The 15,894-nt window shown below is 65.7% G+C and overlaps 2 protein-coding genes across 5 annotated transcripts in view; one reads left to right on the forward strand and one right to left on the reverse strand.

Moving 5' to 3' along the window:
- PPP1R37 (protein phosphatase 1 regulatory subunit 37) overlaps window positions 1-2,765 on the forward strand; it is a 39,697-nt gene extending 36,932 nt beyond the window's left edge. Inside the window, exons 9-13 of the mRNA XM_036091564.2 lie at window positions 234-375; window positions 464-630; window positions 758-1,508; window positions 1,856-1,946; window positions 2,043-2,765. Of these exons, the coding sequence (XP_035947457.1) occupies window positions 234-375; window positions 464-630; window positions 758-1,508; window positions 1,856-1,938 (1,143 nt within the window). The 3' untranslated portion in view covers window positions 1,939-1,946; window positions 2,043-2,765. The remainder of the gene's footprint in view (window positions 1-233; window positions 376-463; window positions 631-757; window positions 1,509-1,855; window positions 1,947-2,042) is intronic.
- Window positions 2,766-5,341: 2,576 nt separating this feature from the next.
- Window positions 5,342-15,861, reverse strand: NKPD1 (NTPase KAP family P-loop domain containing 1). Of its 4 annotated transcripts, none has more exons than XM_036091559.2 (5): window positions 13,481-15,861; window positions 12,536-12,648; window positions 11,209-11,649; window positions 8,848-8,979; window positions 5,342-7,355 (listed from the first exon to the last, which is right to left on the reverse strand). In XM_036091559.2, exons 2-5 carry the CDS (start codon window positions 12,633-12,635, stop codon window positions 5,491-5,493), a joined length of 2,538 nt encoding a protein of 845 aa, XP_035947452.2. In that variant the 5' UTR covers window positions 12,636-12,648; window positions 13,481-15,861; the 3' UTR covers window positions 5,342-5,490. The 4 variants fall into 4 exon arrangements, with proteins under 4 accessions (XP_035947452.2, XP_035947453.2, XP_077919481.1 ...); XM_036091560.2 differs by having other exon boundaries at window positions 12,536-12,797; XM_078063355.1 differs by having other exon boundaries at window positions 13,477-15,861.
- Between the last annotated feature and the right edge of the window lie 33 nt (window positions 15,862-15,894).

Consider the following 15,894-nt stretch of genomic DNA (forward strand, 5'->3'; position numbering starts at 1 on the left):
AGTTAAGAATGACCAACGGCCAGGTGTGTGCGCTGAGCCCTCGGGATGCTTGCCCGGGCTGGGGAGTGGACAGGGCAGCTGGCTGGCACCGGGGCGGCTTCCGAGTCCACGAAGCATCTGGCCTTAAGCAGGACTGTCTGGGCGGCGCTGCCGAAGAGGGAGCGCTCGGGTTTGCCTTTTTCCTGATTGGCCTTCTGGGCCTTTCCTCACTCTCAACGTGCCGCTCCCTCTAGCCGCACACACACAGCCTGGAGACGCTGAACCTGGGCCACAACCCCATCGGGAACGAGGGCGTGCGGAACCTCAAGAACGGCCTCATCAGCAACCGCAGTGTGCTGCGCCTTGGCCTCACCTCCACCAAGCTCACGTGCGAGGGTAGGGCGCGGGGCTGGGCCGAGGGGGCGGTGCAGGTGGGCTTGGCGGGCGGCTAGCCCATGGCCAGCCCCTGCGGTCCCCCTCCCAGGCGCGGTGGCGGTGGCGGAGTTCATCGCCGAGAGCCCCCGCCTCCTGAGACTGGACCTTCGGGAGAACGAGATCAAGACGGGCGGGCTCATGGCGCTGTCCTTGGCCCTCAAGGTGAACCACTCACTGCTGCGCCTCGACCTCGACCGTGAGCCCAAGAAGGAGGCGGTGAGCTGAGTGGGCTCTTCCCTGAGGCCTCCGGCGGCGGGAGGGTGGTGCAGGCTGGCCCAGGGCGACTGCAGGGCCCGCCGAGGGCGCCGGCTGCAGAGCCCTAGCCAGGCCCGCTCCGCTGCAGGTGAAGAGCTTCATCGAGACGCAGAAGGCGCTGCTCGCAGAGATCCAGAACGGCTGCAAGCAGAATTTCATGCTGGCGCGCGAGCAGGACGAGAAGGAGCAGCGGCTGCAGCTCTCCGCCTCCATGCCCGAGATCACCGTGACCGAGCCGCAGCCCAGCCAGGAGCCCGGGGGCCAGGAGCCTGGGGACGAGCCCGCCACCAGGGCCCAGCAGAATGGGGCCCCCGGCCCCAGCACCCGGCCGCACTCAGACTCAGACTCGGACTCCGAGGAGGAGGGTGGGGAGGAGGAGGATGGGGAGAGGGCCGAGGCCCCCTGCCCCGCCCTGGTGCCCCCCTCGGACTCCCTGGGCCCTGGGGACAGGAGCCCCCCAGGCAGCCCCGCCTCCCCCACTGAGCAGCGTATTTCTGTGTCCAGCCCCGGCCGGGGCCACAAAGTGTTTGTGGTGACTCGGGTTGAGAGTCCGCCCGAGAGGGCAGAGCCCCCGGCGCCCCCCGCCCCTCCTTCCCCCCCTTCCCCCCCTTCCCCCCTTCCTCCTGCTTTATCCTCCCCGCCCACCTCACCTGCCCTGCCACCAGCTGAGGCCATCGGTACTCCGGACCCAGGGGTGTTGGAGCCTCAGTCCCAGCTGGAGCCACCTCAGCCAGGGCCACCGCTGCCCAACGGCCTGAAGCCCGAGTTCGCCCTCGCACTGCCTCCAGAGCCCCCCCCGGGGCCTGAGGCCAAGGCGGGCAGCTGTGGCCTGGAACACGGTGAGTGGGGCTCCGGGGCAGGGTGACAGCGGGCCCTGGGTGCTGCTGTGAGCCCGGGTAAGCACCTGCCCCTCGATGGGCTTCAGTGTTTCCTTTAAAATGACCTGTGAAGGGGGTAGGAATGAGGACTTGGTCCTCAGCCCCCACCTTGTTTCCCTTGGATCCCTGGGAGCTCTCCCTGGGATGGAGCAGGCGAGATGGTCTCGATGGAGTCCGATGGTCTCAGTGGTACCCGGGCCCTGTGCTGCCCTAAGGGCCAGACTTGGGCAGGGCTGGTGGGGATGGCCTGGGGTCCCCCCATCCCCGCCTGCCTGACTGGAGGTTGCTTGCCCCTTCTCCCCTTGCAGAACTGAGCTGCTCCAAGAATGAGAAGGAGCTCGAGGAGCTGCTTCTGGAAGCCAGTCAGGAATCTGGGCAGGAGACACTGTGACACTTTAGGTGAGGCGGGGGCCAGGGTCAGAGGGCAGGGGTTCTGGGGTCCGGCAGTAGCGCCCCTGGCTCTGACAGGCCCTCCCCCAATCTTTTCTCCCCAAGTTCCTTTTTTCCAGTCAGTCTTCGATGAGCTGAGGCCAGAGCCATGAGAATCTGCTCACCCTCACCCCCAGCCTTCCTGAGGCCTGGGCCACCAGGGGTGTGGGGGGCCTTTCTGGGGACCCCTGCCCCCCACAGCAACACTACACAGAGCGCAGGAGCCGCAGGGACTGCCCTCCCTGCCCTGACTTAAGCACTATTTTTGTGTCCAGCACTCGAAGGCTCTGGGTTGGGGGGATGGGAGGAGGAGTTCTCCAAGGACATCAGCCACGAGGCTGGACGCCTTTTCCAGACGGCCTATTGGGCCAGGCTTGCCCTGTGGAGGGCAGCAGTCCTGGGTGGTGGTGGGATGGCCCCCCGGTCCGCCCCGGGTGCAGGGCCAGGCAGGAGGCATGACGAGGGAGGGGCGGTGAGTGGTGGTGGAGGACATTGGTAGAGCAACCCCAGGCAGAGTGAGGGCCAGGGCTGGGGGGGGCGGGGGGCTGGGAGCAGAGGATCAGAGCTTTCTTTTTCTTAAGTGCAATAAATCTATCAGGGAGCTGGGGTGAGGAGCAGCCGGGCTTCTAGAGACCCTGCTGTCCAGGCCCCTCGAGGCTGCGCTCTGAGAGGCACTACAACCCGGGGGGCGGCGTGGGTGTGGGGTACGGGTGGGCGGGGGAGGGGCTACTCCTGTCGGTGCAACTCTGTTCACACCTTTTCTAATAAACCGGAGCTGGGTTCACCACACTCGCCTGCCCTCTGCTTGTGCCGATCGGGGGCGCCCCCTGCGGGAGCTGTGGGCACAGGGAGCAGGGAGGGCAGGGCCCAGCCAGCTCCCAGGGACGTCTGCGGGGCTGGTTGGCAGGGGTGCCCCAGAGGAAAGCGGGCAGGCCGGGGAGGCAAAAGCCACATTTCCCACAACACTCCCTGCCCCCCCCATTTTTTTTTTTTTGCCGTGTCCGCCCTCTTGTATCTCCCTTACTGTCCAGTTCACAGTCCCGTTTCTCCAGAGGGAAACAACCCCAAAAATATCTTCCAGCTTCAGGCCTAGGCTCCCAGGGTGTGATGGAGATGAACCACCCATGGCACAGGGGGAATAGGCCCCAGCTTTTGCCCCCAGCGGCCCCAGACACTCCACGTTTCTGAGGGTACATGGCCCTGCAGACACGTTTTCAGACTTCGGGCCTGGGAACCAGGAGAGTACATTTCTGTGCTAAGCCACCCAGCTTGTGGGACTTGGTCCTAGCAGCCCCAGGGGACCCCCAGGCACCAACTGTGTGGTGCTCCTGATTTTCCAGCTGGATCCTGGATCAGTCCTGGATCGCAAGGGGGGGATCCCTTCGGCCAAGTATTTTCTCCTCGTTGCCTTCAGCCACCCAGACATTCCTGGAGCTTGTTGTGAAGACACACTGAATCCATTTTATTACTGGGCTAGACACTGTGCCCATTCGTAAAGATCTCAGTGCCACAACATGGGAGATGTTATTTCCACGCTTGTGGATGGTTAGGTAGCAGGCAGCTGTTCTCCCCGAAGTGACAGGCGGGCCCAGGCCTCGCCCTTGTGGCTCTGCCGCTCCTTAGGGCCTCAGGAGCCCCTGCATCAGGTGGGCAGACGGGCGGGGGGGACTGGACAAGGCAGACCTGCTTCTTCACCGAAGATGGGAAGGCGAGAACCAGCCCCGTGGCCTCCCCGCGGTGCGAGTCACCAGCAGGAAAGCTCCTGTTGGCGAGAACCAGCCCCGTGGCCTCCCCGAGGTGCGAGTCGCCAGCAGGAAAGCTCCATGGACCCCGCAGAGGGGACCGTGAGTGCTAGGGGACAGTGAGCCTTCCCAGCTACACCAGCCACTCCAGGACATCCCAATTCTAGCTCTGTCGGACTCAGACTTCATCGGAGTCTAAGAGACACGGTGGCCACAGTGACCACTGCGTGGATCCACTGAACAGGGAGCTGCAGCTCCTTCTGGGGCCTGGGGTCCACAGGCCTGCTCCCAGCCCGTCGGCAGGTTAGTTCGCGCCTACTCCTGCTGCTAACGTGTGTCAGCCCGGAGCAGAGGTGGTGAGAAATGGAAGCCCAAGCCAGGTCGGCTGAAGGGAGGCCAAAGGGAAGGGACGTATCGGCCCCAGTCCCACACCTGCAGACACCGACCTGTCACGGTCCCCGTGTGTCTCTGGGGGGCGTCGTTCTTGGGCAGGCTCCCCGCTGCCATTGGGAGAACCTCCCCCGGCAGGTGTAGGTTTGTCCCACCGGCTTAGCCACGCAGCTAAGCTGGCTGCCCCGGTGGAAGTCACAGGCCGGCTCTCTGCCCTGGGTCCACCTGGAGGCCATCATTGGCCAGTGGAGGTGGGATGCTGTGCCCAGCCTCAGAGTAAGGAATGTGAGGTCAGTACCTCCACCAGGCCCCAGGGCCTGAGCGTGGGTGACTTCACAGAGCTCTTGGCTCCCTCTGGGTCTGTCCCCTCAGAAGTCACGCCCTCGAGGTCTCGTCACGCAGCATAGGTTAAGTGTTGGTCCCGTCTCCCAACTGGACTGGACCGGGCACACCACGGGCCTGAGTGTGTGGCTCCTTGACCAGTGAGAACTCCGAAGGTGCCCAGAGGGGTGACACTGGCATCCTAGGTCCGCGTCACATGGCTGGGAGGGGAAAGTGGTTAAGAACCCTCCCCCCACCGCCACTCTGTGGCCTGGCACAGGCTCCGATTCTGTATGTCCCACGGGTACCCCATCTCTGCTTCTCAGCTCCCCAGTCCTCATCATCGGGTGGACAGTTACTTGTTCAGGGGAGGCCGCGCTGCCGGCCCCAGCTGGCCAGAGTGCCAGCAAGCCCTCATTCATTCATTACACCAGGGCAGAGCCACCCCTTGAGTGGAGCAACCTGCTGAGGTCAACGGGACACCGCCCTCGGAAATGCCAGCTCCGTGCCTGCGCAGGGCCCGGTAGGGCGTGGGGACAAGGACCTGGATCCCCTGAGGCCTAGGCGCTCTCCGTTGCCTGAGTCAACCTGGCACATCCGTCCTCCCCTGCCTCAGTGGCCTCACCCACCGCCCCCGCAACCGCTCCTGCCACCAGGGATGCCAGCACTGAGGCTGCCAGCTGAGGCTGTCCGGCTCCCTGGGGGTGCCAGGGCTTGGCAGGATAGGGCAGGCCTGGTTCCCAGTCCCTGCTGAGCCAGGGAGCCCAGGACACGAAAACCAACGGGGGCTTTCACATCTCCATTTATTGAACTTGAACCCGGGGTTCTAACCTGGTCACTGGCTCAGTACCCTGCCACTGCCAACAGCTCTCTCTGGCTCACAGGTTCACCTGGGTGGGGGGTGGGGGGGGGTGGCCACCACAGGCCTCACTGCAGACCTGGACTGCGGCCTTGGGCCCAGTCGCACCCCTCACCCCCTCGTCCGGGCAGACGGAGCAGCGGTTCCCTCTCCCGCTGCTCCCAGGGTACTCTTTCAAGGCCCAGCTGGGCTGTAAGGGTTCTCAGGCCACGGGTCGTGACTTGCCCCTGTGCGCCCTGTCCCGGGGCTGGTGGGCTTCGCCCGCATGCGCCGGGGCGTGCCCAGCGCCCTGACCGGACTGGAAGGCCCCGGGGGCATGGTTGGCCCCGGGGGCATGGTTGGCTCCGTCGGCGGCGGCGTGGGGGGCGTCGTGGGCTGGGGACTTGGGCGGGCTGGGCGGCTTGAGAGCGCTGACCGCCCGGATGAGGCCCATGCGGCGGCGGATGGAGTGGTCCAGGTTGACGGTGCAGCGCAGCAGGGTCTGCGCCTGGGCCACGGTGAAAGGGAAGTCGGCGCCCAGGAAGCGCTCGAAAAGCTCGGGGTCGCCGTCCAAGTCCAGCACGTTCTGCAACTCCTTGGTCATGGAGTGCAGCTCGGGGCTGTTGTCGCAGAACACGTCCCAGAGGCGCGCGCGGGCCTCGGGCGCGCCCCCCGCCTGCTGCCGGTCCTCCAGGCACTGCAGCACCCAGCTGAGGCGGCACGGCCACTGGTTGGCCAGCACGACCCAAGCCACGGCCTGGCGCGGCGTGGGGCCCGCGAAGTCCCCGTCCTGCTGCTGCAGCAGGCGCACGGTGATGGGCACGGTGTTGACGATGCGCCGCATGGACACCACGTTGTCGGGCACGTACTCGTAGAGGCAGTCGCGCTCGTCGTGCAGGCACAAGAGCGCCTCCTGGATGCGGCGCGCCGCCTCGACGTCTTTGCGGCTCTGCGCGCGCTCGGCGCCCGCCTGCGTCTCCACCGCCAGCAGCTGCGCGCCCTCGCCGCCGCCCCGGCCGCCCCCGCCGCCCCCGCCGCCCCCGCCGCCCCCGCCGCCGCCGCCCGGCCGCAGCTTGCGCGTCATCTCGCGGTAGAGCAGGTCGTCGCGGCTCTGCACGGCGTCGTGCAGGAACTGCAGCTTGGTGCGGCGGCCCATGATGGGCACGGAGAAGGGCAGCGTGACGGTGCGGTTGAGGAAGAGGTAGCCGTTGTCGGCCGTGCCCTTCATGGAGCCGGCGCTCTCGAGGCACGCGGCCAGGATGCTGGGGTCCACCACCAGGATGAAGATGAAGGGCGCGTGGCAGTCGGACAGCAGCGTGTTGATGGCGTTGAGCACGCCCACCACGCGCTCCGGGTAGCACGTGTCCAGCCCGGTGAGCTCGAGCACGACGCGCAGCCGCCGCCGCTGGTAGATCTCCAGGAAGCCCAGGAAGTCGGTGAGCAGCTCCACCTCCTTCTTCACCTCGCACATGAAGCCCAGCTGGCTGCAGAACTTCTCGCGCGACACCAGCCGCTCGATCTTCTTGCGCTGGCTCACGAACAGGTGCTTGCCCACCGAGTACATGGCCATGAGCAGCCCCGAGCCCGACAGCGTGGTGGCCACGCCGCCGAGCCCGCGCAGCAGGCTGCCGCTGGCCCCGTCGTGGCCGTGCGCGCGGGCGTGCACCGACAGGTAGAGCAGGCCCACGCCGAGGCCGAGCGCCGCCAGCAGCGCCAGCAGCGCCAGCCACACACGGCAACGGCAGTGCCACTCGCGCTGGCAGAAGCCCGGCGTCGCGGCCGGCTTGTTGCCCAGCACCGAGTACACGCTGAAGGGCAGCGCGCCGTAGTGGTGGCGGATGCCCTCGCACAGCGTGGTCACCAGGCCGGCCCACAGCTTGTCCGTGCCCGCGTACTGCCAGGCGCTGAAGCGGATGAAGTGGAACTGGACGTTCTTGCGGCGCAGGTGCAGCTCGGTGATGACAGGCTGCAGGAACACCAGGTACCAGAGCAGCCGCAGGAAGCCCCAGCCGCGCACGCGCCGCGGCTTCCACTGCACGCGCCGCAGCTCCTCGGCCTCGCGCTGCGCCGCCTCCTGCTGCATGAGCGCTGCGGGGAGGGAAGGGGCGGGGAGGGCGCGCCGGCCCGTGAGCGGCGGGCGGGGGGGGGGGGCCGGGGGCCCGGGGGCCCGCAGCGGCGCGTGGAGGGGCAGCGGTGGGCAGAAGCAGCAGAGCTCCCAGGGGAGAGAGGACGGGAAGGGACGAGGAAGGAAAGAATGCGTGCCAGGTGCTGAGGAAGCGAAATGCTGGGCAGCGGGGCACAGCCTCGGTCTGATTTTCCTGGCTTAATGCTCCTCCTCCTCCTCCAGGTCGCAGCTCGGCTGTCTCCTCCTCCAGGAAGCCCTCCCTGATCCCCAGGCTGGGTCAGGTGCCTCCTGGGCTCCCGCACCCCAACCCTACCCACTGTTGGGTCATCACTCTCTGGGGCCAGGTCCGGCTGCCTCTCTGGCCTGTGAGGGCACGAAGGGCAGGGCTCTGGTCGTCTTGGTCATCCTGTGTCCCCTGGGCACCAGGGAAGGGCTAGGGGAATGTCTGAAGGATGGATCATGAGAGGTTGGGGGCAGGGTCCATCTGCTATTGAGGTCAGTGAATGAATGAGTGGGAATGTGCCAGAGTCACCTAGCACGGAGGAGCTCCCGAATGCTCTTTCCTTTTTCTTTATAACCGCGTGTTTTCTCCTCCTGGGACCCTGTTTATCGCTCTGTGACAACATAGGGGGCAGATGCAGTCTTGTTTAGTAGGTGCTCACCAGGGCTGGGCTCACGGAGGTGAGCCGCCTCCAGCCCCTCTGGCCACAATCAGGGCTGGGATCTGAGCAGGACTAAAACCAGGTCCGAGCTGCTGTGGATCCTGGCTGCGTTTCGGCCCACGTGATCGGTTAACCTCTATCTGTTAGGGCTCTTGTGGGCGCCAGGCCCTGGGTCCGTGCTGAGAAGAGATGGGGCTGGGGGGCACAGGAGGGACTCTACAGGAGCCAGTGAGGAACCTGAGCTTTCTCCCTAGAGTGCTGGGGAGCCACAGAAGGCTTTTTGAACAGGGGAAGGACAGGGCTAGATCTGTATCTTTTCTTTTTTTTTTAAGATGTATTTATTTGAGAGAGAAATCAGGGGGAGGAGCAGAGGGAGAGAGAGAATCCCAAGCAGACTCCCTGCTGAGCGGGGAGCCCAATGCGGGGCTCCATCCCATGACCCCACGATCATGACCTGAGCTGAAATCAAAAGTCAGACGCTTAACCAACTGAGCCACCCAGGCGCCCCACAGAGCTGTATCTTCAAAAGATTCCTTGGAGTGGATCTGGCAGGGGAGGGGATGAGACTGTTGGCCAAGAGGCCAGAGAGGGAATGAGCAGGGACCCGGGGACAGAGGCTGTGGGCGTCAGGAGGGACCTGGTTAATACTGACTTACAGGCATCCGGACTGGGGCCCAGCTGGCCTCAGGAGCGAGTGGGGCTTGGGGAAGCCTGAGGCTGGGCAGGGACCAGGGGACCGGGGACCAGGGGCTCCGTTCCCCTCACTCCCTCCCCAGCACACACAGAGCCTCACCAGTGATCTTGTCCAGCATCATGTGCAGGCGGCAGCCAAAGGGGGCATAGAAACCCACGGTCACAGGGACAGGCACGTGGCAGAGGGTCTTGGCCAGGCAGCTACAGTAGACATCATCTTCTGTCTGGATATCTGGGGGCCCAGGTTGGGGAAGGGGGGCGAAACTGAGTCAGTAAGGCTGGCCAAGCACCACCCTCCTCCCATCTGCCCTCCAGAGAGCCCGCCCTCAGCTCCTCCCTTCCTCGGCATCCCTCTGCCCAACTCCCTGAGGTGACTCAGGTCAAACCTGCAGATGGAGGTTTCTGGCGCAGTAGACATGCAACCCCCTTCTCCAGGGTCTGATGTGCCCCTCTGAGCACCCCAGGAGGAGCCGACCCCAGATCCACCAGGTCAAGGCTAGGAGGCTAGACTCCCCACCGACCCCCCGCACAGAGGCCCAAGGGATTTGGGATGACCAGGCCCTAGGTCACCAGGCCCAGCCACCAGCCCGTGGTTCCCCCGGAAAAATCCCGTGGGCCTTTCTTGGGACTCGAGGCCCTCAGATAGCTTAAGACGCCCCTTGGCACGCTCTAGAAGTTTCTCGTGTCAGTTTCTGCCTGCTCTGCTAGCCTGGGTCCAGCGCGGAAGGGTTCCGACAATCCCAGGCTCCTCTCAGCTCCCTGTCCATCCCTCACCCTGACCTCTCTCCCTCTCCAGGACCCCATGCCCACAGCCTCTCATCCTGCCCCGAGCCCAGGCAGACAGCCTCTTGGGCCTGGCCGTGCCACCTTTTCTGCATGACCATTGAGAGCCTCAGTCCTTCCCTCCAAAGAGGGGTTACAGAGACACCAGGCAGCATGGACGCCAAAGGGTCAGGCCCGGGGCGAGCCCTCGGTCAATGCCATGGTCTGGAATGACCGTTTAGGGAGCAGATTCAAGTTCAAATCCTGGCACCATGCACCAGCATCACAGTGTCCACTCAGCTGAGGGCGTCCTGGCCCTCCCCCCCACCACGGGCCCCCACCGAACGCTACTTCTTGGACTGGAGTTGGGGCACCAGAAACGGAGGGTTCAGCTGTGGGCAGCCCCGGGCCAGCCTCCCAGTGCGTGGTGGGGATAACACACCCACCTTCCCCAGGGGCCTGGCGGGGGGTGTGGGGGCTGCAGGATCCCTCCCTCCCGGAGGGTCAGCCCCGGGCCTGGAGGCACAGACCGCAGCGGGAGGACCCCGTAAGGTCAGCCAAGGGGGTGGCCCAGGCGGCTCTGACCCCGCTCTGCCTGGTGGCCGGGTGACCTCACCTCGCTGGGCCTCTGGTGGGACACGGGCGGCAGGGCCCCAGAGCCTGCAGGGACGAGGGGCTGCCTGACCTGGAGCCCGAGTCCCTGCTCAGCGGTTGCTCTGCTTTCAAGGCAGACCCGGACACCCGCCGTCTGTCCCCGCGCCCCCACCACTAGCACCTCTCGCCCCGACTTCTGCTCCCCGCACTCCCATGCCAGCTCCCGTCCCTCGTGGCTCCCGCCTGCCCCAGGGCCCGAGCCACGAGGGTCCCCGGGGTATGGCCCTCGTCACGGCCCCGGGAGCAGGCCCACCCTGCTGCCACTTACTGAGCTCAGATGTTGCCCTAACGGAGGCTCACCTGATTGATGACCCTATTTGCAAACCCTGATGCTCCCTTACCTCCTCTGCCTGCCTTGTTTTCCCCCAACGTGGTTATCACTGGGTGACACACTGAAACTCGCCTTATATGGCTTCCTGTACCCCCCCCATCGCAGGGAGCTCTGTGGGGGCAGCAGTCTCTGCCCTGCTCCCTGCAGCCTCCACCCCCTCCCCGAACAGAGCTGGGCACCGACCGTGCGCATCCAGTACCTAGTCACAGGATGGACGGATAAAGGAACAAATGAGTGAATGAGTGAATGAGTGAAGGGATTCCCTCCCCTTGCCGCACTGTTCTCTCCAGCCCCCAGGCCGCTCCCCTACCGCTGCCCCTCCCCCACACCAGAGCTGGCCAGCAAGGTGGTGCCTGTCACCCTCTTGGCCCAGGTTCTCTCTGGCCCCTGGGCTGGGGGTGCGGGGCAGGGAGGGCCGGGAAGAGAGAAAGCAGAGCCAGGCTGTCAGCAGAGGGAGAGAGCCAGGGCCCAGCTCCCCCCCCGCCCCACTAGCCAGGGACGAGCACCAAGGACAGGCCTGGCCTGGCAGCTGTGGACACGTGAAGCGACAGGTGAAGCAGAGGCAGCTGCCCGGGGGGAGTGCCCAGAGTCAGGGCTGAGCACCCTCCCAGACAGGGAGCAGAGTGAGCAAGGAGTGAGCGAGGAGCCGAGGGGCCAGAGGCCCGGGGGGAGGGGGCAGCAGGGACAGAGCCCGCAGGAAGGCTGGGTGAGCACCGGAGCTGTAGGTGAAGGAGCCGCCGGCTGCTGGGGCAAGCAGGGGGTGGGCGGCCCGGGGCCTGCTGGGCTCCGGGAGGGCGCCGGCTGCGGAGCGCGGGGCGGGGCGGCTGCTGGCCGTGGCAGGTGCGGCGGTGGGTGAGATGCTGGGCTTGGGGGGAAGCTGGGGGGCGCTGGCCAGCTGCCTGGGGGCAGTAGCGGTTGCAGGTGGCCCCTTCCGGGCCCCTGGAACGGAGCAGAGCCGCTGCCGCAGGGGGCTGGGAGGCAGGGGCTGGGGCTGCCGCCGCTGCTGCAAGATGGGGGGCTGGGGGCCCCAGCGGCAGCCGCTGACACCCCCCTGGTGGCTTTGGTAGGCCAGCTGCCAGCACACCTGTGGGGGCAGCTGACAGGGCCCGAGGGCTCGAAGGGCCGCTGGGTCATGGCACCACTGGTGACAGCATCCTGGAAGGAAGGAAGTGGAGGTGACTGGGCCTGGGTCCCTGACCCCTGGGGGGGGGGCACTGGCAGGAACCAGGTCGAGTCTTCAAGTGGAGACCCCGGAGAAATCAGAGAAAATGAGGAGGGGATGTGGCAGGGGGCAGTCTCCATGCTCGCCTGTTGGGGAGCGGAGAGGTGCGGAGGCCTGGGCTTAGCCAGGCAAGGGGCTGGAGTGGGGACAATGCCTTGGAGTCCCTGAGGGGGGTGTCCCTGGGGTTGAGGGGGGCAGAAGGGAACCCATCAGGAACCGGCCTGGTTGGTCCAGAGGAGGCTGGAGTGATGGGAGGTGACCATGGAGAGGGGACAGGGTGGGGACTGAGAAGGGCATGGGCCTCGTACCCAGAATCGGGCAAGGCTGGGGGGAAGGGGGCTGCCCTGGGAGGCACAGGCCTCAAGAGGCTGAATTGGCCCGATGGGCGGTAACTGTCCCCACCCCCACCCCCCAGCAGGAGCACCTGTGGTCACCACCCCCCTGGAAGCTGTCCCCCACTCATACACACTCGGTGGTGGGGGGAGCTTGCTCTCTCTCCACACTGCTCCCCCCAGGTTGGGTGAAGTCCTCACAGGCCTGGCGATTTGGGGTGGGGGAATTCTACCCATGCTGGGGGAAGGGGTACGCTGGGTGGGCCCCCCTGCTGACATCCCCATCCTGGGTTCCCACTCTTGGGCTCCCCGGGGCCTCTGCCCCCCGCACCATGACCCCTTTATGTGGGAAGCCTCTGTGGGGAGTGCTGGGAGCTCCTCTCCCCTGGGGCCTGACGTTCCCCTTCTGCTCAACAACCATCCACTCAGCAGCCCCCCGACTCACAGACCACGCTCCCTGCCAGGACCCCCCAAACTGAACCCCTACCTTTTTGCTGCCCCAACTCTGGGTCCAAGAAGTAGCGCTCGGTGGGGGTCCGAAGGGGCAGGGCGCCCTCGGCGAAGCGGAGGGTGTAGTGTTTGTGCATGGCGCCGGGGGGCCTGCTCCAAGGGAGGGCGAGGGTGGGCTCAGTGCCCGGCTCCCTTGGGTGCCAGCCAGAAGAGCCCACCCCTGGGATGTGACCTGGGACAGGTGAGAGACCCCGTCCCTGATGTTGGGGTCCCGCGTTGCCAGCTGGGGTGGCGGTGCCCTTCAGAGTAAAAGTGAGTGGTCAGGACCGGGGAAGGACAGCTAGACGAGGGAGAATGGAGAATGGTTACCGGGGCGCTAAGGGCTAATTTGGGGTGCGTGAGATTTCCAAAGTTGGTGACCGGGTGTTTGGGAGCCCCTGGGAGTTTCCAAGAGGCTAGGACGATGGGGGTGCTGAGCAGATGTGGGCTAGGGAAACACAGGAGCCCGGGGGGTGGCTGAGTAAACTTCAGGGAGCACTAGGTATTGGGGGTGCGCGCTGTGGGAGGCGCGGGCTGGCGCCGGAGGCGTGGGCTGGCGCCGTGGGAAGGGATGTGTAACCAGCGCGGGGAGAGCTGGGAGCCCCGAGCCGCCGCCGCCAAGTGACTGAAATTTCAGGGCTGGTACATCTAGGGTCTGAACAAGGGCGGCAGCGGGGAGGGGAATTCTGGGGGCGCACATGCAATCAGGGTGGTCCAACTGGGGAAGAGGCTCAGCAAACTCACGGCGAGATGGGGTGCACAGGTGTAAAATGAGAAGAGCCGAAAGCAGAAGTGAGGGAAGGATGCTGGGTGTGTGTGTGGGGGGGAGGCAGGCGAAGCGGAGGGGCAGAGAAAAGGGGGTGAGTTGGGGCTCAGAGAGGGTTGGGGGCCCGGCGCCTGGCCCCTGCCCACCCGCCCCTCGCCTGGGGTCCTCCGTACCTACCTGATGGCAGCCCTTCGGCCCCAGCTCCCTGCCCTGCCGAGCTGCTGTGCCGGCCCCACTGGAGAGAGGCCCCGAGCCCGGGGCCAGCCACCCGACCGGTTTGCCCGCCCTGTCCCCGCCCCTTCCCCGGAGCGCCCGCCCTGCCAGCTCGCTCCCCGCTCTGGGGGCTGCCCCCGGGCGTGGTACCCCGGGTAAGGGAGGGAGGTGGCCAGCCACCGCGCCACCTGGGGCTCCACCTGCCGGGCGCTCCTGGGGGGGGGTCCACGGGAATGGGGGTGGGAAGCTGGCGCAGGGATTAAGAGTCCAGAGAGGACAATCCCAAGTTCGGATGCCAGTTCCTCAAGGGCCCAGCTGTGTGACCTCAGGCAAGTGACTTCACCTCTCTGAGCCTTGGCTTCCTCATTGCTGAGTGGACCAGGGACAACCACCGTCCCGCAGTTGTCAGGAGGAGTCCACTGAGCACAGAGCCAGGCACTTAGGAATGACTGCAGCTAACGTGTGCCGGGCACAGACTGACCCATTTACCAGGCTGCTCTAGATGCTTCTCATAGAAGGACGACAACACGCAGGTGAAGGCTTACCAGGAACCGCACACGGTTTATGCACTTCTCCCACAGTTAGCCCCTTCCTCACCAGAGCCCAGCAGGGCGGCTGTGACGCCCACGTTACAGATGAGGAAACTGAGGCCCAGAGAGCTGAAGTTCCTTGCCCCAGGTCACGTGGAAGCAGAGCGGGGCTTCTGGAAGCAGGGGTTTGCACGGGCTGCAGCCTTGCTGAGGCTCTGCCTCCTGCCTGCTGGCTGCTTTGCACATGGTTCTCGGAGAGGTGAGAGCAGGGGCAGGGCTGAGCAAGAGGGGCTTTCAGTTGTGCGGGGGTGGGGGGTGGAGAGGGCTCTGCTCTCCAGGCCCCCATGTCCCTTCAGCTGCTGGCACGATGGGGCAAACAGTCACTGCCCAGGGTAGATGGGGGATCTGGTGGGGATGGGGGAGGCTACCACTGAACAGTGCCCGGGACAAGGGGGTTCGGGACAAGAGAGAAGGGACCCCATCTGGTCCAGCAGGACACCCCTCTAGGGGTTCTGCCTGGGTGACCAGACCCTGCCCCCTGTAGCCAGAGCCAAGCATCCTTCCGTCCGCTGGGGGCCAGTCCCGTCTCTCCTCCCCAGGTCTTCAAGCTGCTTTTCCTGGGGAGGCTTCCTCCCTGTCCTCCACTAATTGGGGACTCTGCCCACCCCCCTGCCCCAGCAGCAGTCCAGTCAGCTGGGGGGCAGAGCTAGTATGTTTGAGTGGGGGGTGAGTGTGTGGGGGATCCTCCAGGATGCGCTCAGGAGCTTCTGGAGGGCAGGATGGGGCCAACCCTCTGCACCCCCTGCCCACGTGCGCACAGTTTAGCTGAATAACCAGTTCATTCAGGGAAACGTCGGCCAGGCTCTGTACTGGGCGAAGGGATCCAGAGGGACTCAAGAAGAAGTGCGTTGGAATATAAGAAAACACCACAGGGCAGGAAGAAGCTGTCTAGGGGTTCTCCCGGGGCTGGGGGCACAGACAGAGGGGGGCATTGGCCAGCAGAAGCCGAGTGGCCGCTGGATGCCCCAGAGGGGGCAGGAGTCTGGGGAGTGGGCGGGGGGGGGGGGGCGGGGATGGCCCAGGCGGGGACTGGTGTGTGCAAAGGCCAGAGAATGTGGAGCGCAGTTTTCCGGGCTGGGAGTGGACAGGCCAAGGCAGGGGCCAGACGGGCTGTCTTCACAGAACTCTGTAGAGGTGGCGTTTTAAGCAAAGAGACCCTGTCTCCTCCCCTTTGGGTCTCACCCCAGCCTCAGTTCACAGCTCTGAGGCGGGGGTCCTTACCCTCGGCAGGCGGCAGAGCCTAGATGTGTGGTCCCCTCGGGTGCTATGAATGTAAAGGGAGGGGAGGTGGTGGCAGGGGGAGGGGGAAGCAGGAGAGCAGGGAGGCCACACAGTCCAGGGGCAGGTCAGCTGGGCTGTTGTTCTGGATGGGATTTCCATCCGCCGGCTCCCTCAGGTGTGTTTGGCGGGGGTGGAAATGAGGGAGTCTGGCCTGTTTCCCCCTCTCTGTCCATCCTCGGTCCTGGCAGCCCCAGGCCTGCCCCTGCCCACGCTCTGGGTGGCCCCAGTCCTGCTCCCTAGGGAGAGGGCCATTCAGTGCGCCCCACCAGGGGAAGGACAGCCCCAGACTTGTTGAGGCCGCTAGGGATGCCGGTGCCCGGGGCCACCCTCCCCCGCCAGGTGTGCAGGCAGGTGGTAAAGCACCAGGGCTCAGGCCATGGGGCTGGGGACGCAAGGGGCCTGCAGGGGGAGGAAATGAGCAGTGGGGAGGCACGCAGGGGGCTCTGCTCCCCCCGCCCCCTCAGGACCTGTGACAGAGGCCCCCTCCCCCTCAGCACTCAGGGTGAC

Source organism: Halichoerus grypus, chromosome 15, assembly GCF_964656455.1.
Source record: "Halichoerus grypus chromosome 15, mHalGry1.hap1.1, whole genome shotgun sequence".
Taxonomy (NCBI): domain Eukaryota; kingdom Metazoa; phylum Chordata; class Mammalia; order Carnivora; family Phocidae; genus Halichoerus; species Halichoerus grypus.

Coding starts and splice junctions, on each gene's coding strand:
- NKPD1 (XM_036091559.2), bottom strand. CDS start 12,635: ATGCACAAACACTACACCCTCCGCTTCGCCGAGGGCGCCCTGCCCCTT. Junction 11,650..12,535: donor AGAGTTGGGGCAGCAAAAAG/GTAGGGGTTCAG, acceptor CCTTCCTTCCAG/GATGCTGTCACCAGTGGTGC. Junction 8,980..11,208: donor CTCCTTCACCTACAGCTCCG/GTGCTCACCCAG, acceptor CTGGGCCCCCAG/ATATCCAGACAGAAGATGAT.